The sequence below is a fragment of the Pleurodeles waltl genome, chromosome 8 (assembly GCF_031143425.1).
Source record: "Pleurodeles waltl isolate 20211129_DDA chromosome 8, aPleWal1.hap1.20221129, whole genome shotgun sequence".
NCBI classification, from domain to species: Eukaryota; Metazoa; Chordata; class Amphibia; order Caudata; family Salamandridae; genus Pleurodeles; species Pleurodeles waltl.
This window is the reverse complement of record NC_090447.1, coordinates 1,189,798,169-1,189,823,408: the sequence shown is the minus strand read 5'-3', so window position 1 is coordinate 1,189,823,408 and position 25,240 is coordinate 1,189,798,169. Positions and strand designations below refer to the sequence as shown.

Here is a 25,240-nt window from a genome sequence, read left to right as displayed (position 1 = left end):
CACAGCTGTAGGAAGCTGGGTTCTGGTTGCAGTAACCCCGAACCCCCCGCCCCATCTCATTTGCCAGGTTTCAATGCAACTTTGAAGTGTACTGGGTTCTCTCGTAGGGGATTTCCATGTATAGTCATAAGTGTTGAATAGTTCCGCCCACCTGCGGGGACCACCGGAGCACTTTTTGCAATTTAACTTCTTAAGTGTCCATGTTCACCTTACTTCAGGAAGGCTTGCCACTTAAGAATGTCCATATGCAGCCTAGAGGAAAGGCTACAGTGTCCAAAATTCTTCACCCAGTTTGCTTTGAAAAGGGACAAATTTGAGACGCATGCATTCAAATGCCTGAATGAGATGAAACGTTTGCAGAAAAAAATCCTTCACAAACCTTTTTATATTGCAAAACAATGATGGAGTGATGGGCAGTGTAGCCCATAGGCTGCCATTATTAATGAAGAAGAAGGACTGTGACTTTTAAAACAGCCAGTCCTCCAGTATCCCATCATGCCTAGAGAGAGGCAGTTACCTCAGTTCTTTTTTCTGGCTCGTGCTGACAGGACCCTGGAGCATTGAGCTCGACCTATTTAGCTTTTTTTCTTCTAAAATACAGTGAAACTTTCAGTGACAACTACTTCACTCGACATCTTTTGACTTTCTCTCTTGATTTTTGTCTTTTTCTGACTGGAATTAAGGCTTCCTTCCCCTGTAAAGATGCCTTTTCTATTTGACAAATGTCCACTATGTGCCAGAAAAAAGGCCAAAATAGACTCTCACGAGGTCTGTATAATCTGCCTGCCATCTTCACACATTCCTGCCTCCTGTAACATCTGCAAATCATTTTCCAGACGTACTCTGCGTGACAGGAGAAGATTCGCCTTCAAGGGAGAGCAGAGAGGTGAAACCAGTGGGACCTCTGAGCGAGGGGAATGTCAGTCTTCCACTAGGGCTCTTCCCTCAGCCTCCAGTGGACGTGGAAGGTCTGAGAGGCGTTCTTCTGTTAGAAAACGCTTTCAGTCCCGGTCAGCGTCGAGGAGATCGACATCAAGAGGTGGTACGGCGCCGACATGCTCGCTGTCGAAGTCTGGCTTGACGTCACACAAGCGTCGCCGCTCGATGTCAAGACACCGCACAACGTCGAAGACTCCACAACACATGCCGTCGAGGACCATATCGACGTCGTTGGAAATGACATTGAGGCAAAAATGCAGACGTCGCAGTTCGACGTCGAGGTCACACTCAACATCGGCACCTAGATGTCTGAGAGAAAGATGGGCGTCGATGGGTCCCTTGACGTTGAGGAGACAAACAGTGAAGGATCTATTCATCATCGGATTTGCACCATTCCCCTACTCTGGTGCTTCTTCCTTCGTTGCCTTCTCCTCATACCTCTCCTCCACCAGCTTCTACGCCGCCTCTTCAAACTTCACAAAGTCTGACTCCGCTGTGGCCGACTGCTCTGGTTCTTCCGGCACCCACGCCGCTTCCAGTGCCTGTCAGTGCCCCAGCTCCCAGACTGCGTTCAACATCGCGCCACCGTTCTCGTCATGGCCATCAGTCATCAGGCTGCTCAAGGTCAAGACATTCGTGAGACAGATCTAGACATATAGATCAAGATCACGTGCCCATCAGAGAGATTCCTTGTTCTCTACCAGAGATTACTCACCTACATTAACAGATTCACCTCCACCTCGTTTCTTACCGGTTGATATCAATACCTTTCATGAAGTTCTGGGATGAGGTGCAACAAAACTCAACAATCCGATGACTGTCCCTACTCCATCTACTTCGTTTATATTTTTGAGACTCTCCAATAGCGCATATCCGCCAGACCTTTGCTACCTCTGGTACCTGGCCTTCTAGAACCTGCTATGGAAGTCTTCTTTACGCCGGCTACGACTAAGTCTGCTCCCTCCAGATTACAGAAAAAGTATTGTCCTCCAGAGCAAGATCCTTTGTTTCTGCGTTCTGACCCTCCACCTGATTCAGTGGTAATATTGGCGGCCCGCAAATCCCACGCTACCTCTCCGTCTTCTACCTCTCCTTCTGACAAAGAGAGTAAGAAAGTGGATTCAACAGGCCGCAAAGTCTGTAGTTCGGCCTCAACCTCTATGAAGATGGCAAGCGCAACAGCCCTCTTGGGCAGATATGATAGGGTCTTGTGGGATTCCCTACTCCAGTTTGCAGAACACCTCCCTAGAGATCATAGGGAGGATTTTTTGGAGATCGTCCAAGAGGGTGCCATGGTTTCTAACAAGATCATTAGTACAGCGGCGGACTCTTCCTTGCTCTCTGCGCATACATACTGCCATGGAGTAATGCTAAGTAGACATTCATGGCTGCGTCTAACATCACTGAAGCCGATGCTCCGCAGCAGATTCTGAACCTGCCATTTTCAGGCTCCACTCTATTCGGCTCTCACACCGACGATGAGATGGCAAGGATGAAGGCTGAGGTGGACACATTGAAAGCAGTGGGTCTTGAATAACCCAAAGAACAACGAAGGCCCTTCTGACCTTTCCAACGTTGCTATTCTACTCTGAGGGTTCAAACCCCTCAGTGGCTCCCTGCAAGATCTCACCAGCAGTTCCAAAGATCTTACCAGCCTCTGCGAAAACCAGAGAGGACGAACGACACATCATCCCAATCAGGGTTCTCGACAACCTTCAGCCTCAAAACCCTGAAAGTTTCCTTCACCCGAGTCAGTTACCCACTCCGGTGGGGGGGAAAGCGTCACAAATTGCCTGGCAGAGTGGCAACGACTTACAACAGACGCTTGGGTCTTGAACATTGTACAGAATGGATATTGTCTCAGGTTTTCCACTCTGCCCCAAGCATTCCGCCGAAATCCACCACTTCTCATCTCGCCCTTCTAAAGGCCGAAGTTTCCATCCTCCTTAACGAAAGCAGTGGAACCTGTTCCCCTCAACCAGCGGGGAAAAGGCATTTACTCAAAGTATTTTCTCGTTCCAAAAAAGGACAAGAAAGAGTTCAGACCCATTCTTGACCTGAAGATTGCCAACAAATGAATCCGAAAGGAAAAGTTCAGGATGCTGGCCTTACACCAAGTATGCCCCCAGATTCATCAAGGGGAGTGGCTTTGCTCAGTAGACCCACATGATGCCTACTTTCATATCCCCATCGCGAAAAAGCATCGAAAGCTCCTGAGGTTTGTTGTGGGACAAGATCGCGTCCAATACATCGTCATACCATTTGGTCTCATGTCAGCACTCAGAACGTTTTCCAAATGCATGGCTGCGGTGGCAGTACATCTCTGAAGACATCAAATCTCCATCTATCCATATCTGGATGACTGACTAATCAAGGCATCCACCCGTGCAGAAGCCCAACTGCATTTCGAGTGGACATGCGATCTCCTTTATTGGCTAGGGCTTCATGTCAACTATCTCAAGTCTATGGCAGTTCCTGTCCAGAAGTTGTACTACTTAGGAGCTACCATAGGCACAATAAAGGCAAAAGTGTGTCCTTCTGAGGAAGAACGCTTATCTATTCTCCAGAAATGTTGTGCACTCCAAACTATGCATCGCCCAACCGTGCACACAGTCTCCTCACTTTCCGGCTCCATGGCCTTCTGTATCTTCCTGACAGCCAATGCTCTCCTCCACATGCAAACTTTTCAGGAGTGCCTGGAGGACCAATGAAATCAACTGTCTGGAAACTGGGGAGACTGAATTCTTCTGTCCACCCACGCAGTCAGATCCCTCGCTTGGTGGTGTTCTCCAACCAATCTCCTAAAAGAGGGATGCCCTTCTGTCCACAGCCTCCCGCACAGACTATTGTGACAGATGCCCCTCTCCTCAGATGGGGAACCCATATGGGCCACCTACAAACGCAAGGCCTCTGGTCTCCCAAGGAGTCGTCATACCACTTCAATCTCCTCGAGCTCCGTGCGGTGCACCTAGCTCTGAAGGCATTTCTCCCATCATTCACCACCGACACCTTGCTTGTCCAGACAGACAATACAACCACCATGTTTTACCTGAACAGGCAGGCGGAGGGGTACCAGATCCAGAGTCTTGTCTCAAGAGTCCCAGACAATATGGCACTGGCTCCTAGCCAGGAGGTTAAATATAGTGTCAACTCACCTTCCAGGCACTCAGAATGTACAAGTGGATGCCCTCAGCAGAGTTCCCGAAGATAACCACGACTGGGTGCTCAACGAAGATGTGGAGACCTTTGCCAAAAAGCCAGCGGTGTCCAAAGCAAGGGACGCCTCAGTTTCCAAGTAATTATCTTCTGTACACTTTCAATCATTCAACACATTTTGGGGTATGCATCAGGTTGAACCTTCCTCAGAGAAAGGATGTGAACTCAGATGGAATCTCTCCACTGTCTTCCCTCAAAAACCTAGTACTGTCTGGAAATCCACAACCTGCTACCCAATATACCACCTTACTTGCACGCCTGTTGATGGAAGAAGTGCAGGCACTGCTCTAATGAGGAGCTATCGAACTTCTCATTTACTGAGTCTACTATATATTTTCATAGATGAGACATTGTAGTTGATACTTAACTTCAGTCTTCTCAAACAGTACATCACGCTGGAGCACTTCAAAATGACAACCCTCCAAGGCATCATTTCATTGCCTTGGACTTCATTGTGACCCATGATGTCAAGGAATGCTGCTTTCATTTCTCTTTCCAGCTCACTGCAAGTACCTCAGTTTTGTGGTTGGTGGGTTATTTTACTAATTCAGTGTTCTTTCTCTATGGGTCACAATAGCCTCTTTGTTATTTACCAAAAGATAAGTAGTGGTAGAAGTGCATCTGCTATGCAGCAGTGTTCATGTCTTAAAATACCTGGAGGACTGGGTGGTAAAGAGCTTCAGCCAAGTGCAGTGCCTCGCTCGCAACCACCGAAAAGCCATATCACTCAATCAGTTCTAAAAATTCATTCTTATGGCGATACAGTAACAGGCAAAGCCTCCTCCAGCAGCGATAGTAGTATCATTTCAAATGCTGCTTCCCCATTACCTGACCTAGTATCTTCAGACAGTGAAAATGATAATGAAACTGTAGGGAATGATTAGGTCTTCCATTGTATTAATTCCAAATGTTTGATTGCCCATACGTCCTCTGCAAGAATATCTTGTGTGTTCAGCACAAACTGCAGTAGTGGAACAGTAATAACTTGTTACTGGGCAGACCATTCCTCCATCATCAGAAGCAAGTGACCATAAACACATGCAAAGTGGGTGGGAGGTAGCACACACAGGCCTTCTGAAAATGCAGTCATTATTTTCTGCATCAACAATACCTGCACATCGTTTTGGTGCAACTGAAGGCAGTGAAGCTAGTATTGCCAGGGTTTCACAACTTCAGTTATTCAGAACAAGAATACTCATTTGCCTAGTCAACCTGACCACTATATACTACATACAAAAAACAAGGCAGCATGCACTCTTTACAGTTGGTGAAGCTATTGTAGACAGTTTGGCAGTGGGCAATTCGTTATGTGCACCTCCTAGCGGAACACTATCAGTCAATCAAGGATTTGTACAGAGCAGCTAATCATCTATAGGGTCTCAAGGCATTGAATGGGGGGCGCCCTGCTCAATCAAAGAGCCAGGTCTTGAGGTCGTTCCTGAACTGCTTCAGTGTGGCGGTCTGCCTGAGCTTGAGGGGACGTGCTTCATGTCTGGGCTGCTAGGCAGGAGAAGGATCTTCCTCCTGCTGTACTTTTCCGGATCTTGGAAATGGCTGCAAAGGAAGCTGGGAGGAATTGAAACGTCTGTTGGGTACGTAGACGGTCAGGCGGCGGTTGAGGTATGCTGGTCCTTTGTTGTGCAGTGCCTTGAAGGTGTGGATCAGGAGTTTGTATGTGATGCGCTTGTTGACTGGAGCCAGTGTAGGTCTCTGAAGTGGGAGGAGATTCAGCTATGTCAGGGGATGTCCAGAATGAGTCTGGCTGCTGCATTCAGAACTCGTTTTTGTCTTGATTTAAGTTTCTTGATAATGCCACCAGGAGTAGGACAATAGCTTTACAGGCTTGCCTTTTGAAACTCACCAATAGACACACGAATGGGCAATTACCTAGGTACTTTAAGAATATTTCTTAATCAAGGATTTGTACAGAGCAACTAATCATCTATAGGGTCTCAAGGCATTGAATGGGGGGCGCCCTGCTCAATCAAAGAGCCAGGTCTTGAGGTTGTTCCTGAACTGCTTCAGTGTGGCGGTCTGCTTGAGGGGAAGTCTGTGATGGACCTCTTTGCAACAAATGAGAATCCACAATCACAGAGCTTCACATTCAGGTACCCACACCCAGTTCGAAGGAAATTTCACAACAGATCAGTTAGTCAGATATATTTACCTACGCTCCCTCCACCCCCTCCCAAATCTACCACTGATTCCATACTTGGTCTGGAAGATGCAGCATGAATCATTAAGGTTCATTCTAATTACTCACAGGTTGGTGTGGAAGCTGTGGTACTCGCTGCTTCTGGAAATGTTTATCCAAGTAAACTTGCCTGTGCCCCCAGGCATTTGCACACAGCATCAGGTCATTGGCTCCACCCACAACATAGAACACTTAATCTTGCAATCTCACACCTGAATTCTTAGAATTTGGCTATCTGCAACTTCCAGAGGAGTGCTGACAAGTTTTAGAAGACTACACTGGTGTGCTATGCAGCTAAGTGGAAATGATTTGCTCATTATTTAACTTACAAAGAGCCACATTGCACAATATAATCACTTTCTGAACTTTCAAAAGGCATGACTAGCCTTTTGTTACTGAGGAGTATATCTTGCCACTGCCTCCCCTTATCAGCAACATAGGCCTGGTAAAGTCCTTATGGGAGAGCTCAAAAGGGTTATCTCGTCATGTATTGTAGTATTTGAAAGTGGAAGCTAAAAATTACGTTGGCAGCCTTAACTCGAATTGTGAAAGCAGCACAAGTGCAGCAAACAGAATATAGTGTGAACAATTAGTGGCCGCAATTGGAGCACTGATGTCCTTGACCAAAAAAGACAGCATGCATTAGGAGTAAAAAGAAACTGTGCTACAAGCTAGAGTTTAGAGTACTAGAGTATCACTTCATCCTTTGGAATTAAAATCCTTTATTTTAAAGCTCCAAATTTCTCATTCAAATATATACTTTTTATGTTTTTGTTTGATTTAAATGAAATATTTCACAATTTGTTCGATGTATACTTGTTTCTGTGTTTTTGCGTGTTGGTTTGAATAGTAGAAATGATTTAGGCTGGGGTCCCTAGGTTCCAGTAGTGATTCTGTGTGGTCTAGAGAAGCCAAAAGGTTAAGAACCGCTGACCTAAAGTAATTACTTTTCATTGAGAAAAACTCAAACATTGTACTCAAAACTGTTCTATATTTCTATTTTCGATGTTAAACATGTTAAATGTAATGCGATTAATATACACTTCACACTCACTCCTGTGTTCCACTGGACCACTCAATGTTTAATTGTGATATTGCATGACTTAATATTGGTATAAAACTCACATATCTAAAAATATGTTTAGGCAGTTTATAATATTGACATGCAATGAAGAGCACATACTGAGGTGGACTAGAAAATGCTTATGCTGCCCATGTGTCAAAGATCACCCCTACAACAGTCAATAAAATTTACTTTATTTTTACTTCCAATTATTTTCTTTTCACTTTCAAATTAGGAATAATCTTTATATACTCTCAGTATCCGTAACACCCCTGGTTGTCAGTTATGGAGTAAACCAGAGTCACATTCCTTTAATATAAGTTCTAAACCCACATCTTGCCTAATATGACAAAACTGTACCTTATTCTTATGAATTGTAGCATTTAGGTTTTCATCACATATCATGTCCATACTTTTGTCCACCAAATGTATACTGGCTTAGTATGTTCCTGTGTTCTAGTGTCGTTAAATGGACTACCAATTACAAGGCAGAAATTAGATTGATCATCACAATTAGACAATGGATTTACGCCATAGACCCCCATAGTACTCACAAATATATTTAGGAATCTTAAGCTATTTTTAAACATGACATTTCAAGATTCTTGTAGGTAACCTCCTAAGAAGTGTGAGATACATTTTCAGCAGTGCCCTTAGTGTATGTTTATAATCATTTTAATGGCCTTTTAATAAGCTTTTCCTTTTTTTTTTTTTTTTAACCAAAGGTACTGATGGGGATTTCAACAAATTAATACTAAGTGATAAGTGTGAATTTAAAAAAAAGACATGTGGAAGACTGGATAAAGGGTTCTTTTTATTGTGCACTTTCTACTTCATGTTACTTATGGAACATTTGTTATGTGTTATGCACGTTTTAACATACCCCCGAAGTTTTTTCATCATTTCATGTAGAAATAGATAATCTAAATTGAATCGTTCTAATGTTACTTTTGTTACCCAAATGATGGAATTACAAAATTGAGTCTGTATTTTTATTTTTTATTTTTTTATTCTTCAGATGGACAGACAGATACGGTAAGATCCTTTGGACCCCAGCCTTGGCATAGCTGTCACAAACTCATCTATGTCAGACCAAATCCTAAAACTGGTGTCCCAATTGGCCATTGGCCTATTCCGGAATCCTTTTGGCCTGATCAGAATTCTCCCACACTCGTAAGTGCAAAAAACAAAGTTATATAAAATATTAATGATTATTTGAATGAGTTAATACAAGCTTAATTATTTTGATTAATACATTGCTGTCTATTTTTTAAGTGTTCATGTTTATATTGTGCCTGTATTTTATAGTTGGTCCTTTTGCCTCCGTCTAAATACTTGCAGGTTTACTTTAGTTGACCTCTGTTCCTTTGTCAGAAGTATTATAAAACCTATTTCTGATAAAGCCTTCTAGCCGCAGATTCCATAACTTTTAAATATTCCCCAAGCATCAGAAAGGATCTGGAAAGTTTTCAACAGTATCACTGTGTGCCTGAAGGTGGTGCCTTCCGACTCCGCACTGATACCGTTCTTGTCTGGACATTGTGTAAGACCTATCTAGGTGCCACTTGTCTGGCTCAAACTGCTGCAGATCTGGAGCACCTTCTTGGGTTTCTGAGACACTTACCATGACATTTCAACACAATTTCTGTAGTGTGCAAGGGACTTCACACCCTAAAACAGGTTTCAAGCTCTGTAGGCACTTTTGCCAACACATTTCTGTTACAGATCCCCATCAGGTGGCCCCAAGGCCATTGGGAACGCCAGGTGAAACTTTACATCACCAAGCATAAGAAGGCTTAGCGTTGAGACCATTCCATGTCCCACTCAGTGCCTGATGTTGTTCCTGGTCTCTGTCCCAGTCGACTAAGCTGCTCTGGAGGTCTTTTTTGTCACACTCCAAATCCTCAGGTAAGCATAATACGCATAAGAAGTAGGATTCTGCTCACTGGTGTTACTGACATTCACATGAGCAAACATGGGAGTAGCTTTCAATTTCACAGCTGATTTTGGCACAACCCGAATTTCCGGGCCTTCAGCCACCCCACATCACATTGAACAGTTCCGTGCAGCCAGGCTCTGGCTGTTTGGATCCCTGCTAACTCCCTCTGGCACTTCTTCGCCCCTAACCCCCCCACCCCCCCCCCGGAGAGCATCCACCTGGGATACTGCTGGTTGGTTGGCCCTCTGCACCAGCTGGACCCTCCATGACCTGCCAAATCTCTTTAGCGTACCCTTGCTGGTACGCAGCCACCCGGTGGGAGGCACAATCCACTGACTCTTTCCGGGCTGATAAGTAATCTCGTTGGACAGGTGGGTCCTATAGAAAGAGGGAGACCTTTGCCCTTTCTCTTTGTCACACCTTCCACCATCCTCTCAGCGACTGACTTAGGACCATCTCTCCATTTTGTGGCTGGAAGTGCAAGACCTTTTGACAAAAAGGGCTGTCGAGAGAGTGATGGTGGCAGAAGCAGGGCATAGTTGTTATTCCTTCTACTTTGTGGTGTCAAGAAAGATGTAGGCTTTCAACCTGTTCTAGATGTGTGCTCCCTCAACACCTTCCTCCTGAAGGAGAAATTCAGAATGCTCACCCTGGCAAAGGTATAGTCTGTCCTCGACACTGTAGATTGGATGGTAGCGCTGAACCTGTAGGATGCCTACTTCAATATTCCTATCAGCCCATCAGTGTTGCATGTGATTTGTGGTGAGAAGAGCATTTTCAGTTTGCTGTGCTCCCCTTTGGTCTCACCAGCGCACCTCTGGTATTCACAGAAGTGATGGTGGTGGCAGCACACCTTCTGAGATAAGGGGTGCCAGTCTTCCCCCTACCTCAGCACTGTCAATTGAAGGCAGGCTTTCCCCATGCAGTCGACAAGTTCCTCCAGACTGCGTGGCAAACATCCTATCATCTTTGGGGTTAACTATCAACGTGCCATAGGCACACCTGACTCACCAGACTTTCATCAGAGTCATTCTGGACACTGTTTCGTGGCTCCCACCTCAGGATAGTGTGTCCAGGACATTGAGGCTATGATCCCAATCTTTCAGACTTAATCCTGGATTTCAGTAGGGCAGACTCGGAGGCTGCAGGGACTGATGGCCTCCTGCACCCTACTGGTCAAGCACACCAGGTGGCATATGTGAGCTCTGCAGTGGGATTTGGAAATCTCTGTGGGCCCAGTATCAAGGGGACCTCTCGAACCATGTCCAGCTCTTGAAGGGGACTGCAAAAGATATGCAAAAATGGTTACTGCACCACAGTTGGATCAGTGGCAGTCCCCCTCTTCCTTTCCCACCCAGAGCTGACTGGTGACAGCTACATCTCTTCTCGGTTGGGGTGGCCTCCTGAGAGAGGTGAAGGTCGGAGGCCTCTGTTTGCCAGTGGAGTCCAGGCCCTACACATCTTCTGGAGATGAGGGCTATCCACTTGGCATTGGAAGACTCCCTGCCATCCATCAAGGGGAGCCTGGTACAGTTCCTCACGGACAACACCACCGCCATGTGGTACTGCAACCAAACAGGGTGGAATTGGTTTCACCGACCCTGTGCCATGAGGCCTTGTGTTACTGATAATGGCTTGACCACCAATTAATTTTCTTGGTGCTGAACCACCTGGCAGGATCCCTGACTGCCAGGGAGGAAGAGCTCAATGGTTGTCACCAAGCAGATCACAAATGGCAGCTACACTCGGAGGTGGCAGAAGGTCCCCTGTGCTAGTGAAGAGAACCTTGGCTCAATCTTTTTCACAACCACTGGGAATGCTCAGAGTCGGGACTTCTGCGCATTGGAGTTTCCAAGAGGTCTCTTGCACGGATGCTTATTCTGCCTTGAGTGGACCTCTGGACTCGCCAATACCACTCTTGCCCTGAGTTCTCAAGAAGATCACTCAGTTTGGGCAGGGAGAATATAGTATTCAGAACTCTTGGGCTTTGAGCATATTTCCTGTGTTCAGGATACCCCTCTGCAGATGCTCAAGCACAGAATTCTACCCCTCCCAGTCTTCACCTTGATGCTTGGAGATTGAGCAGTGACAGCTGATTACCTTGGGCTTACCTGTGGAGGTTATTGAAGTAATCCTCAGAGCCAGGCATCCTGCAACAAAAACTGTTTATGCTTGTTGTTGGGACAAATTTGTGGCTTGGTGCTGCACATGCCAGTTTGACCCCTCCAGGCCAAGTTATCTGACGTTCTGTTATTAGTTGTTTCTTGCCTGGCAGGGCTGTGCTTTGGGCACAGTTAAGGGCTATCTATCGGCCCTTCTAGAATTACTGCCGTTGCTGGATCAGCCCTTTTTGAAAGGGCTGCAACACGTTTTTCCCCTTATTGATTTGTCATGCCTCAATGGGAACTTAGTCCTGACGTATCTTTACAGCTTCTTATCAAGTCTGTGTCCCTCATTGCCATCACCTCTGTAGTGTGTGTTGGGTGAGCTTCAGGCTGTTTGTCTCACCACCATGCCCTTCCTTATTCTCAGACACACTGGTTCTGCATGCAAATGCATCCTTCCTGCTGCACCTTGTGATGCTGTTCCTCATCTGTCAAGCCATGACCCTGCCGAAGTTCTCTGTTCCACCTCACCCCACTGAAGAGGAGGAGAGACTTCATCACTTGGACCCAAGAGAGTGTTGAGCTTCTACGTAGAGCACGCCAAAGACAACCACGTGGATGATCCGCTCTTTGTGGGCTTCCCTGAAGCAAAAAAAGGCAAGACAGTGCAGAAGAGAACAATCTTTCACTTGATCTTGCCCTGCAATAAGATCTGCTATGTATCAGCCAAAAAGCACTCTCCAGAAAGACTGCGTGCTCGTTCTACAAGGGCTAAAACTGCTGCCACTAAATTGGCTCATGAAGTCCCACTCTAAGACATTTGACAGGCGACTATGTGGGCATACTTCCATACATTCACAGTGAGTTATTGCCTGGACAGTCTGGTTCATCGGGAGGGTCTTTTTGCCTGCTCTGTCCCGCAGAACTTTCTGGTTTGAGTCCATTCACAGACCCACCTCTGAATAGGTATTTCTTTAGTATCTATTCAGAAGGTGGGGCATCTGCGGCTAAAAGTATCTATCAGAAGAACAAGTTACTTAACTTCAGTACTGCTCTTTTCAGTAAAGACTCAATATAGCTGCAGATTCCGCACAACCTTTGCATCCTTCCTGTTCTGTGATTGGACTATATCCATTAATAAGAGTCCACGTTTAGGAATCTGCACACAGTCTAACAAATTTGCTTTAGGAGCTCTGCATCTGGTGCCGCAGACATTCTTGAAAGCAACTGATGTCAGCACAGGGGAGTGGCTCCTGTGTAGGCCCTGCATGTCATTTCTGAGCGGAATGGTGTCAGTGTGGAGCCGCAAGGAGGTACTGTTGAAAAGTTTCCTGATCCAGTCAGATCTCTGGTGAATTTGCATACAGTGAGGATTCTGTGGCTTGCAAAAACAACTTGTTCATTACTCAAATTGCCAATCAGTTTGGGACAGTCTCTGCATGATCTCGATGTTTGGTTGGGAATGACTCTGAGGCTGCTTGGACCGCTGTCCTTGTATATCCTCTTCATCTAGAAAACCAAATGAAATATGTGAATCCTGCAGTGCAGCCTCAAATCCCAGTGAGCCGATGTAGGAAGTTGGCTCTGTATATACTATTTCAAAGTAAGAAATAGTGTGCACAGAGTCCAAGGGTTCCCCTTAGAGGTAAGATAGTGGAAAAAAGAGATAATTCTAATGCTCTATTTTGTGGTAGTGTGGTCGAGCAGTAGGCTTATCAGAGGGTAGTGTTAAGCATTTGTTGTACACACACAAGCAATAAATTAGGAACACACACTCAAAAGACAATTCATGGCCAATAGGTTTTTATATAGAAAAATATATTTTCTTAGTTTATTTTAAGTACCACAGGTTCAAGATTTACAAACAATACTTTAAATGGAAGGTATTTCACTCAGGTATCTTAGGAACTTTGAATTATCATAATAGCATGTACAGTTTTGGCAAAAATGGCAATAAGCTATTTTAAAAGTGGACACAGTGCAAAAATCAACAGTTCCTGGGGGAGGTAAGTAAATGTTAAGTTCACAGGTAAGTAAAACACTTACAGGGTTCAAAGTTGGGTCCAAGGTAGCCCACCGTTGAGGGTTCAAGGCAACCCCAAAGTTACCACACCAGCAGCTCAGGGCCGGTCAGGTGCAGAGGTTAAAGTGGTGCCCAAAACACATAGGCTTCAATGGAAATAGGGGTGCCCCGGTTCCAGTCTGCCAGCAGGTAAGTACCTGCGACTTCGGAGAGCAGACCGGGGGGGGGGGGGTTTGTAGGGCACGGTGGGGGGACACAAGCAGGCACAGAAAGTACACCCTCAGTGGCACAGGGGCGGCCGGGTGCAGAGTGCAAACTGGCATCGGGTTTTTAATAGGTTTCAATGGGGAGACCTGGGGGTCTCTTCAGCGATGCAGGCACGGGGGAGGGGCTCCTCGGGGTAGCCACCACCTGGGCTAGGAAGAGGGTCGTCTGGGGGTCACTCCTGCACTGGAGCCTGGTTCCTTCAGGTCCTGGGGGCGGCGGGTGCAGTGTGTTTTCCAGGCGTTGGGTTCCTTGAAGCAGGCAGTCGTTGTCAGGGGGAGCCTCTGGATCCCCTCTGCAGGCGTCGCTGTAGGGGCTCAGGGGGGTCAACTCTGGCTACTCACGGGCTCGCAGTCACCGGGGAGTCCTCCCTGTAGAGTTAGTTTTCCGCAGGTCGAGCCGGGTGCGAGGGTGCAGAGTGGAAAGTCTCACGCTTCCGGCGGGAAATGTGTGGTCTTTAAAAGTTGCTTCTTTGTTGCAAAGTTACAGTTTTGTTGAACAGGGCCGCTGTCCTCGGGAGCTTCTTGGTCCTTTTAGATGCAGGGTAGTCCTCTGAGGCTTCAGAGGTCGCTGGACCCTGGGGGACGCGTCGCTGTTGCAGTTTTTCTTGAACTGGGGACACAGGCGGGTAGGGCTGGGGCCAAAGCAGTTGGTGTCTCCGTCTTCTCTGCAGGGCTTCAGGTCAGCAGTCCTTCATCTTCAGGTTGCAGGAATCTATCTTCCTCGGTTCTGGGAGCCCCTAAATACTCAATTTAGGGGTGTGTTTAGGTCTGGGGGGATAGTAGCCAATGGCTACTAGCCCTGAGGGTGGCTACACCCTCTTTGTGCCTCCTCCCTGTGGGGAGGGGGGCACATCCCTAATCCTATTGGGGGAATCCTCCATCTGCAAGATGGAGGATTTCTAAAAGTCAGTCACCTCAGCTCAGGATGCCTTAGGGGTTGTCCTGTCTGGCCAGTGACTCCTCCTTGTTTTTCTCATTATCTCCTCCAGCCTTGCTGCCAAAAGTGGGGACAATGCCCAGAGGGGCGGGCATCTCCACTAGCTGGGTTGCCCTGTGGCGCTGTAACAAAGGGGGTGAGTCTTTGGGGTGAGCCTTTGAGGCTCACTGCCAGGTGTTACAGTTCCTGCAGGGGGAGGTGTGAAGCACCTCCACCCAGTACAGGCTTTGTTACTGGCCACAGAGTGACAAAGGCACTCTCCCCATGTGGCCAGCAACATGTCTGGTGTGTGGCAGGCTGGCAAAAACTAGTCAGCCCACATTGGAAGTCAGGTATGTTTTCAGGGGGCATCACTAAGATGCCCTCTGGGTGAATTTCACAAAATGTACACTGGCATCAGTGTGCATTTATTGTGCTGAGAAGTTTGATACCAAACTTCCCAGTTTTCAGTGTAGCCATTATGGTGCTGTGGAGTTCGTGTTTGACAGACTCCCAGACCATATACTCTTATGGCTACCCTGCACTTAAAATGTCTAAGGTTTTGCTTAGACACTTTAGGGGCATAGTGCTCATGCACCTATGCCCTCACCTGTAGTATAGTGCACCCTGCCTTAGGGCTGTAAGGCCTGCTAGAGGGGTGACTTACCTTTGCCACAGGCAGTGTGAGGTTGGCATGGCACCCTGAAATCATAACTTTGCATCGGCAAAGGCAAAAAGTCAGGGGGTAACCATGCCAAGGAGGCATTTCCTTACACCCGAGCATCTGGGCTTCTCTGATTCCTTTCAAATCTCACTGGAGATGGCTCTGCTTCTGCAATTAAAGTTTACTGAACTAACCTTACCTGTGGTAGGACACTCTTCCTTCCTCATCCAGATTTCATGGTTGTACCTGGCTGCCTGGTAAGTGGGGCTGGGGAGAGTGGGGGGCAATTTTTAAGGACAGGGTGTCGTCAGAGGGCTTGGGGGTGAAGGTGCTGTGTTTTTGTTTGTTTTTTAATTAATTTAAAGAGATCGGTGTTAGGGCTCCAGTTGGAGGGAGGACAGGGTAGTTTTTTGGACAGGGTGGGGTAGGTTTTAGGGTTCGGGGGGAGGTGGTCAGGGTAGTTTTTAGGACAGGGCAGGGTAGATTTTAGCGTTTAGGGTGGAGTGACGGGGTCGTTTTTAAGACCGGGCAGGTTAGGTTTTAGGTTTCGTAAGTGGGCTGAGTCTCGAGGTAATTTTTAGGAAAGGGTGGGTTAGGGTTTAGGGCGGCGGTTGTGGTAGTTTTTAGGACAAGGTGGGGTAGATTTTAAGGTTTAGGGCGGGAGTAGTTTTTAAGACAGGGCGGGGTAGGCTTTAGGGCTGGGATCGGGGTAGTTTTTAGGAAAGGGCGGGGTAGGTTTTAGGGTATAGGGAGGGGGATTCATAGTTTTTAGGCAAGGGTGGGGTAGGTTTTAGGGTTCAGGGTGGGGGCGGGCCGTCGGGGTCGTTTTGAGGACAGTAGGGTAGATTTTAGTGTACAGGATGGGTGTGGGGTAATTAAGACAGGGCGGTTACGTTTTAGAGTTTGGGGCAGGGGATTGGGGTAGTTTTTAGAAAAGGGTAGGGTTTGGGACGGGTGGTAGTTTTTTAGGACAGGGTGGGGTATGGTTTAGGGTGGGGTAGGTTTTAGCATTCAGGGTGGGGGGGGGAGTCGGGTTAGTTTTTAGGACAGGCTGGGGTAGGTTTTAGTGTTCAGGCCGGGGAAGTTTTTAGGGTAGGTTTTAGAGTTCAGGCAGGTTTTTTTTTTTTTTTTTTTTTAGGGCAGGGTGGGGGAGGTTTTAGGGTTCGGGGTGGGGGGATCGGGCTAGTTTTTAGGACAGGCTGGGGTAGGTTTTAGGGTTCAGGCCGGGGAAGTTTTTAGGGTAGGTTTTAGAGTTCGGGCGGGATTGTTTTTAGGACAGGGTGAGGTAGGTTTTAGGGTTTAGGGTGGGGAGTCCGGGTAATTTTGAGGACAAGGCGAGGTAGGTTTTAGGGCGGAGTTTGGGGCAGTTTTTAGGATGGGGTGGGGTAGGTATTGGGGTTCAGGGTGGGGTAGCTTTTATAACAGGGTAGGGTAGGTTTTAAGGTTCAGGGCGGTGGGTCGGGGTATTTTTTAGGACAGGGCAAAATAGGTTTTAAGGGTCAGGGTGGGGGGGGGGCTCAAGGTAGTTCAGGGCAGGACGGGGTTACTTTGAAGGCTCACGGTGGGGGGGGGGTTTTAGGGCTCAGGGCAGGGGATGAAAGGGGCAATTTTAAGGGCTGGTGCCGAGTGGAGTGCAGAGTATGGTGTAAGGTGGGCGGGGACAATTTACCATACATGTTCCTTTGCCAAACATGCTTTTACAACTAAATGTGTTGTAAAGGCATGCATGGTAAAGACGTGGTTGTTGTGACTGCATTCTTCAGGCATGCATGGTTCAGGCATGCATGATTACATCATACAACCGTTGTAACAGATCACTGCTCGCGGACCTCAAGTGGTGTCTCCATCCTGCGGTGGTGCTAGGTATCTACCACCAGTGGGGTATGCCCCAGATTAGATTTATTTGCCACTTTCAAACACCCATTTTTAAAACTAATGTGCTTTGGAATTTATTCCAGAGTGCTCACTAGGAGATATATTCCGTCTGAGATGCCACACAGGGCTTATGTATGCATTTTTGCCACTACCTCTCCTCCAAGTTTTGCGGAGAATCAAGATGGATTGTTCCCAAATCCTCTTAATCATCCAGGCCTGGGCCAGGAGAGTCTGGAACCCAGAGCTGATGAGTATTTATTTTCTGATCTGGCTACCACTTCGGGAGGATCTCTTGTCTCAGTAACAGGGCAGAATGTGCCACCAAGCCTCACCAAACTACACTTCCATGCATAGAGAAATAGTTGCAATGAGATGCATTTGACTTGTCAACTAACTAGGCGCACTTCCACAAATACAATCTACACTGGGAGAAACTTGTTGCCTGGTGTATGTGGTGCTTGAGAGATCTCTGTTGTGCACGCCTAGCTTTTGGTTATGTTAATGTTTGCTTTTGGGCACCCAACAAGGTCTTGCAGTGGGCTCAGCAATAGGTTATCAGCCTCTTCAGTTTTCTTGTGTTTACCAGATAAACCCTCTCTATTCAGATTGTAAGTTGTGATATATAATATAATATAATATATTATATAAAAGGTCTGACATTCGTGTCTCCCCTGAAACCCTTCATCATGTCACAATGGGGTTTAAATCTAGCCTTAACATCTCTTGTGCACGCCCCTCAAGCCAATGCACAGCGGCTCATTGTGACTCGTTACGCTCAACACCATCTTACTCATTTTGCATCAATTCAGTGCGATGTGTGAGTTACTGCAGGTGCTTTTGGTCCAACTGTTGTTCAACATCTTTTTTCCCCAGAAAAAATGGTGCTGATGACCTAGAAGGCCTTTTTAACCAAAACTTGTGACTCTCTATTTTTTTTTTTTTTTTTTTTTTACATTGACCAAGCTAATACTCTGCCACATTTTTGCTCCACCTCACCCCACGAAAGAGAAGAGGCTCCTTTGGCTTAACCCTAAGTGTTAAGCTTCTGTATTGACGCACAAAAGACCATTCTATTTTACAAATAGATTTTATTGATATGACAGCCTGCAGAGAGTATACCAAGGGTATCACATTGCAGAGAGGCATTTGACCCATTCATATATACTGCAAAGTATTATCAGCAATGCATTGTAACACCCCCAACAAGGATAGCATCTCCCCATAGCCAGTGGTGGCTGCCGAAAATCTCAAATGAGGGGGCAGGGGATTAGGGAAATAATAAAATGTACCTGTCCTGTCGCTGCCGGCTGCCTCACTCATACAATTTTCTGCTCCTGAGGGTTTCCCAGCAGTCCTTGGGAACCAGCACAAGGTCTCCCATGCAATCCTGGTGCTGCTATCATGCTATACCTAGCATGAGAGCAGCACCAGTATTGGTTTGAGTGACTTGGTCTGCCACTTACAGTGCATGGGAATCTCTGCTGTTTCTCCAACCCGGCTGTGCAAGGAGAAACCTTAGTGCGCATGTCTGTTTGGCCGGTCTAAGACGGTCAGTCAAACTGACAAGTGCACCAAATGACTCCACTACTCCTCCCTTCTCCCATGGCCCAGCCCCGCCCTTCCCTGCACATGCTGGCTCAGCCAGCAACTGAAAAATAAAACAATAATAAAATGTTGTTTTATTTTTCAGCTGCTGGCTCTAGTGGGGCGACAAACGCCGTACATTCACACTCAACCAAAGAAGCGGGCAAACATGGAACACATCATTGTAGCCCGAGGGAGGCCTTTGGACCATGTAGAACAACTAAACCTCTCTCCTCTCCTTGAACCCTGTAGTACCTAACCCCCCCTCCTTTCCACATACTGAGGCGCTGGGATACATGAACTGAGACATCAATCTGCATAAGCAAGTGGGGGTGCCATTATGGGCACCACTTAACAGCAAACAACCCATTGTGGTTGCTGGCCAACTCCATAGTGTCCAAGCCTGAGGTATAGGGCAACTAATCTGACTCACTATATCCCTCCCAAACTTCCAGTGCTTTGAACACACCAGTAAGCTCTTCCCAAGCCTGTGCAAAATCCATAGGTCTCATATCCTAATGTGCCTCCCCTAACAATCTACCCACCAGGTCAGCTTGCCATTTTTATCCGCTGCTTGGCCAGCACTAGGGCCAAATCAATTAACCTGGAGTTCACTCTATATTTAGCCGGTCTGTGAAAGATCCCTAAAAGATGCAACCTTGGTGAAAGGTCCAGCGAGCGTCCTGTGTCCTTGGCCAGTAATCGCTGCATCTCAGACCAGTAAGAGGCCGGGTGGACACAGTCCCATAACATGTAGAGGAGCCCACAGCCCTCCTCGTGGCATCGGGGCACGGGTGCACAGTAAGCAGGAAGTAGGTGTTAAGCTTCTTGGGGGTGGGTTCAGGGGAAGAGGGGAAGACACGCCGATGGAGCATATAATAGTAAATAAGTTTAAAGTGGGCATTACAGGAAACCCTAGGGGCAGCCTCCCACTATTTGAGAAGGTCACCGTCTGTCAAGGGCAACCCCAAATCTGCCTCGCATCACTGCTGCTTTTGAGTAAGAGGCTGTAGCATGTTGGCATTGAGTGCCCCCTGGAACCCTGACACCAGTCTTCTAGTGGCAGCGACATCGCAAAGAATTTGACAACTAGGAGCATCAGGGTTCAGAATCTTGACGTCTCCAGTGTCTCTCTACTGCCGCTGCAGAGGTTCCATGCAGTAAAACTGCCCCGCCAGGAGGCCAAACTCCTCCTGCGGGTCCTCAAAAAAGCACAACTCTGGGCCTGAATTGTCAGCTCTGGCATATGGGAGTGCGCGCCGGTTTCCGTCAGAGCACCTGCAGCCACGTTTTGCAGTACTTTTAAGTCCTGGCTGCCTGCAGTAGGTGCCCTTTTTGGGTCAAGCAACAGGGGGCATAATAGGGTCCAGTCAGATGCGACCTAGAGGCGGAGCGCTGCTTGTTCCTTTGCACAAAACAGTCCATACACAACTGCAACTGGGCTGAATCACAGTCCGGGCACCCCCGCCATTGTATGTATAACCAACTTTTTGTAGTATTTCCCTCAGCGAAGAAAGAAAGGCAGTGCAAAAGAGGACCACATGAAGATGGACAGTGCTTCGAATCTCAATCTGGGGTGAACTGGCCAGGCCAAGAAGCAACCCTTTTGTAAGCTAATTTCACCAGAGCCAAAACTGCTACAACTACATTGGTTTAAACATCTGCCAGGCTACAGTGTGGGCACTGGTGCACACGTTCACAAAACACTACTGCCTTGAAAGTTGGGTTAAGCAGGAAGTCCACTTTGGCAGCCTATTCGTGCAGGTCTTTTTGGTTTGAGGCCACTTCCCAAACCCTTTATGTTTGAAGTACTGCAGTGGTATCTAATCAAAAGGTGAGGGATTTGCAATTAAAAGTATCCATGGAAGCAACATGTTATTTACCTTCAGTAACACTCTTTCTATTATTCTCTCTAACCACAGATTTGTCACAGGTCTCTCTCCTCTCCTGTGGATTAGACTTCTGTACATAATATTAAGGTCTCACATTAGAGCTGAGCACACTCTCTTTGACAATTTGTTTGAAGTGCTTAGTTTTTGAGGGCATGGAAAGAGAATGATTAAGAAACTGATTTCAACGTGCAGGGGCAGTGCTTATATGCATCTTCCCTCTGTCACTTCGGGGGTGTGGGGAGTCATGACAGAGCTAAGCAGTGCCACCTTCCACATGGCAGCATTACTGGGAAATTTGCCAGATTCAATTCCTGAGAGTATTCAAAAAGAAAGATAACTGTGCTTGGATATAGTATTCATCAGAGTGTTACTGACACTTGTTCTTCACAACTCTTCAGAACATTGTGAACAGTCATTCATATACACACACGGATTAGAATTGCACCATGTATCATTAAGGAATATATGTGTGGTACCATCATGTACAGTTCTTTCTTATGTAAAGATCCATATGTAGCACCTTTTGAAGCAGTTTCTGGTCTTATCACTAAGTTGCAGGTCTTTTTACAGGTTGAAAAAAAATAAAAAGAGCATACAGTTGACCATTATAGTTTTCCTCCTGTTCTGCAGTGGTTTCTTAGCCTCCTGAGCTTGTCTGGATCACACATTTGAGCCATCTGAAACAGTTTTCAACACCTTCCTGCAATATGTTAACTAAATCTCACAAGCACCTCAAAGCAGCTAGTAATACACATCATCTTTCTTATCCCTGGTATAATGAAACAGAAAAATGTTTATTTGTACAATGTGTATGCTTGTAAATTGTACCACATCAAAATCCATGTGCATCAGTATACTGGTGACAGTTTTTTTTAATTTTTTAATTTTTTTTATTTTATTTAAATAAATTGTATTTTTTTCTTTTCAAGTAGTAGTTGAATTTCATTCTTAACCTATTTCACACAGTGTTGCTCATTGTTTAACATTCCCTGCATTCTAGTACATTTTTACCAGTTCTTCAAAATAGCCGTGAACTATTTGTGTTGGTATGAAAGGTATCTTTCACTTGAATGCTTCTCCCATCAGGTATGTTAAACAATGGATCCAACCTTAATTTGAGCCTGGGTAGGGGGAAGGACTGAGCTCTGACAGTGAGCTTACTTTTGTTCTTCAATTAGAAGAATGACTATTGCTAAGATTACTATACACGCTTTGCAGATAGCTGTCTTTCTTGTGAATATAATTGCACTTTTTTACCTCCACAAAGAAAGTTAAACTCAGTTCCCTTTACTTAATTTTTCACTTTCCTAATTTTGAAATAGTTGTCGACTTTAGGAAGATTTGGATTGGTTACTCTAGGGACTAGAAACCGTTTAGTTTGGGAGTTTTCATTTGAATGGGTTTCCTCACTTTATCATGGACCACTTCACTTAATGTCACTATCAAACCAGCCCTACCACAATCTTCTCTTGTTTCTTCTCTGTTGTGTGTAAGCCTGCAAACACCTGCCCATCTTAGGTCCTTATGGGTTGCAGTAGTCCGCCTCTGATATGCTACAACATATGTTGGACCTTTCCAGTCAGTCCTTTCATGAATGATCAGTTTTACTGTATTTCCTCAGCTTCAACAGATGGATGACTGTAGATAAGTTTGTCTTGGATTTAGAGTGTAATTTGACAGTGTTTCTCATGCTCCTGCCAGTAGTCCCAGTTTGGGCTTGAAGGTCACTGTCGAGGCAGATCATAAGAAAAGCTAGAGCAGGCTGCATGTTACTTTGACATTTTGTGTTCAAGGGAGGTGCAGGCCGCCCAAATGCCTGGCGACTGTCTTGTGTAATGGATTATTACTGTCCTTGTGAGAAATAAATCTGGAAAATAAAATCTGGTGTGCAGGTGAAGAAAGAAATATTGGTCTGCATTTAGCTGAATATTTTTGTCCACATGGAATATGGCTTATTTATTGTTACCTACGCGCTTATAACAATCAAGATTCATTCATTGACGGTAGAAGATAAATTGTGTTTTTGATGACAGAGTAGTGTTAAAGTAACACCTAAACTTTTAAAATACATGTTTGCCTTTTATTTTAAATAAGTCTATTGAGTTGTAAGTTTTCTTTAAATATACACCACCAGTAGAAGAAAATAAGTTAACATTAGATATTAGAAATCAACACTGGGATTATATAGACCGAGATTTCAGGAAAAGACTTTCTAAATGGCTACATATTGAAAACGACAACCAAGTCATCGGCTAGGAGATAAAATACACTGTTTCTTAAACAAAGCACTAAATGTACATTTTATGAGCACTATTTGGTACTGGTACAGTAGAACTGAAAGACAGTTGCGTGAAACTCCTTTGTGGTATTGTAACACAGTATTTCTTAAATTCAAAGTCAAGGCAGGATGCAACAGTGGTTTGGCTATATGTAAAAATATTCAGTGCTTAGTTTGTAAAAGGAGTGCTGGTGACTAAAGCTCAGCTCATAAGCCCACGGCCAGTGCTATTAAATGTTGATGTGCCACATACCAAGATTGCGTAGTGCCGAATCCACCCCATACGTCTTTAATCCGCTATCAGACACTCTGCCTCTTTCTCATTCCTGTGGGTTCCTACTTACTCGCTTTGTTGCATTTTTTTTGTCTTTCCTTACCTTGTTGTGTTTTTATTTTTTTCCTCCATCTCTTTTGGTAAAGGGTGATGAAGAATAAGTGCCTGTCTCCAGAAATGAGTGGAGGTGGGCCCCACTGGCAACCACAGGCACTGAAATTATTCAATACTGCTTCACCCTCTAACCTGCCTCCCACCTACAGTAGCTTCCAAAGAGAAGTTGTGCTCAGCATTTAGATAGACCGACTTGTGCTGTAAAAGCAACACATTTCCTTCTACGAGGAATAGTTTTGCAGTTTGGATATGCATTTATGTATAGCGCAACCCACCATAAATGTGACTGGTTCAGTGCAAACATTTAAGTTGTTGAAGGAGGCTACTCTGAATGTAAAAATAATCTGAAGATGACCTTGAATATTGTGGCATGAGTGTGGCATGACATCTTCACAAGCCTTGTACTCAGATCCCGAGTCTTTGTGAATTATTTTTCATTTCCAATACAAATAACACAGCTTGATCTTACACGCTATTAAGATGATGCATAGCATAAGAAGCAGTAACTAAACTCAAGGTTCAAAACTATTGTTACTGGGACTAGTGTTTTTCCATTTCCTTGGTTGGCCTCACTGGCTTTTGTCAAAAATGGACATTAATAGTCAATAATGTATGTAACGTGTACTGTTCAGAAATTTAGGAATGATATTAAGATTTGATGCCATGTTTATTTTGTCATAAGAATACTTTTTTGTTTAGCCACCACGTACATCGCATCCTATATTGAAGTTTTCTTGCGCGGACTGTGAACCAATGGTGATTGAAAAACTTCCTTTTGACAAGTATGAGTTGGAACCTTCACCACTAACGCAATATATCCTCGAAAGGAAAGCTCCCCACACTTGCTGGCAGGTAAATATAGAAATGATTTTGCAAGAAGGCTGATCTGTAATAAAAGTAAAAATTGTTTTATATGCAAAAGTAGCACTTATTTTCTGAATTACAGTAATGTCATTGCAGGTTTTAATGAAAATTTGGACTCCCTCTGGTTAAATGTTTTTTTTATTTTTTTTTAAAGTATAAATATTGGCTATTTATTATGTGCACCGAGATGCTGGTAAATGGCGCACTTTGATAAGCATGAAACCGTTACCTTGGTGACCTGCTTACCTCTTTCATAGTTATGTTTATTAGAAAGATTGTAGTTTTTATTGATTTTGAACTTACTTTACCCTTTAGAAAAACAAAATATTGTTTTTGATATAATCTTTTTGTTGTACTGCGCTAGACTGGTTTTTCTCAAACTGTGGGTGCTGATTTTTGGTGGGTTGTTAAAGTCCAAGCAATACGTAAAAAAGCTTTTACATTCCCCATTTGCTGCACTTCAGAGACAAAGATTAAATGTCAGACTATATCTTTTGAGAGATTGCTGCCTATTTTTTTACATGGTGTTTATTTTGCAATCAGCAAAAGAAAAGTAAAATGAATTATGTGACAGTCTTGCCTGTGTACAGAGACTGAATGTAAAGGCTGTAGGATGCCATTTCCTGTAATACACAGCAAATTGTAAAGAGCTGTTAACTGTACACATTCAGCAGTTAGAAAAGCATAAATGAAGCACAATTTCAAAATTGTTTTATTACGCATTTTGTCTTAAAACATGACAATCATTCAAACACAACAGTTAACCCTGTTGTCGCTGCTTATCCAGTTTTTGTACTATTACAACAGTCCCTTTGGCAATAAAGAGCTCCGTATCCGGTTTGGATCCCAGAATACCATACCACCCCCCCATACCAGCACCCATGCTTCATCCATCTATGGTGACTCCACCGTCCCTGCTGGCACCCAGGATTGCGCCACCATAGTTCAGCCATTCTCCACCTCCCACCACGGTCCTAACACCTTGGTTAATTTATTTGGGCGTCACCTAGCATTATATATTAGATCTTCAGCTT

The 25,240-nt window shown here is 45.3% G+C and overlaps 1 protein-coding gene across 1 annotated transcript in view; it reads left to right on the top strand.

Annotated features, from left to right (window-relative positions):
• Nucleotides 1–25,240, top strand: part of INTS6 (integrator complex subunit 6) — a 446,084-nt gene that overhangs the window by 142,584 nt on the left and 278,260 nt on the right. Inside the window, exons 7-8 of the mRNA XM_069205444.1 lie at nt 8,431–8,585; nt 24,042–24,194. Of these exons, the coding sequence (XP_069061545.1) occupies nt 8,431–8,585; nt 24,042–24,194 (308 nt within the window). The remainder of the gene's footprint in view (nt 1–8,430; nt 8,586–24,041; nt 24,195–25,240) is intronic.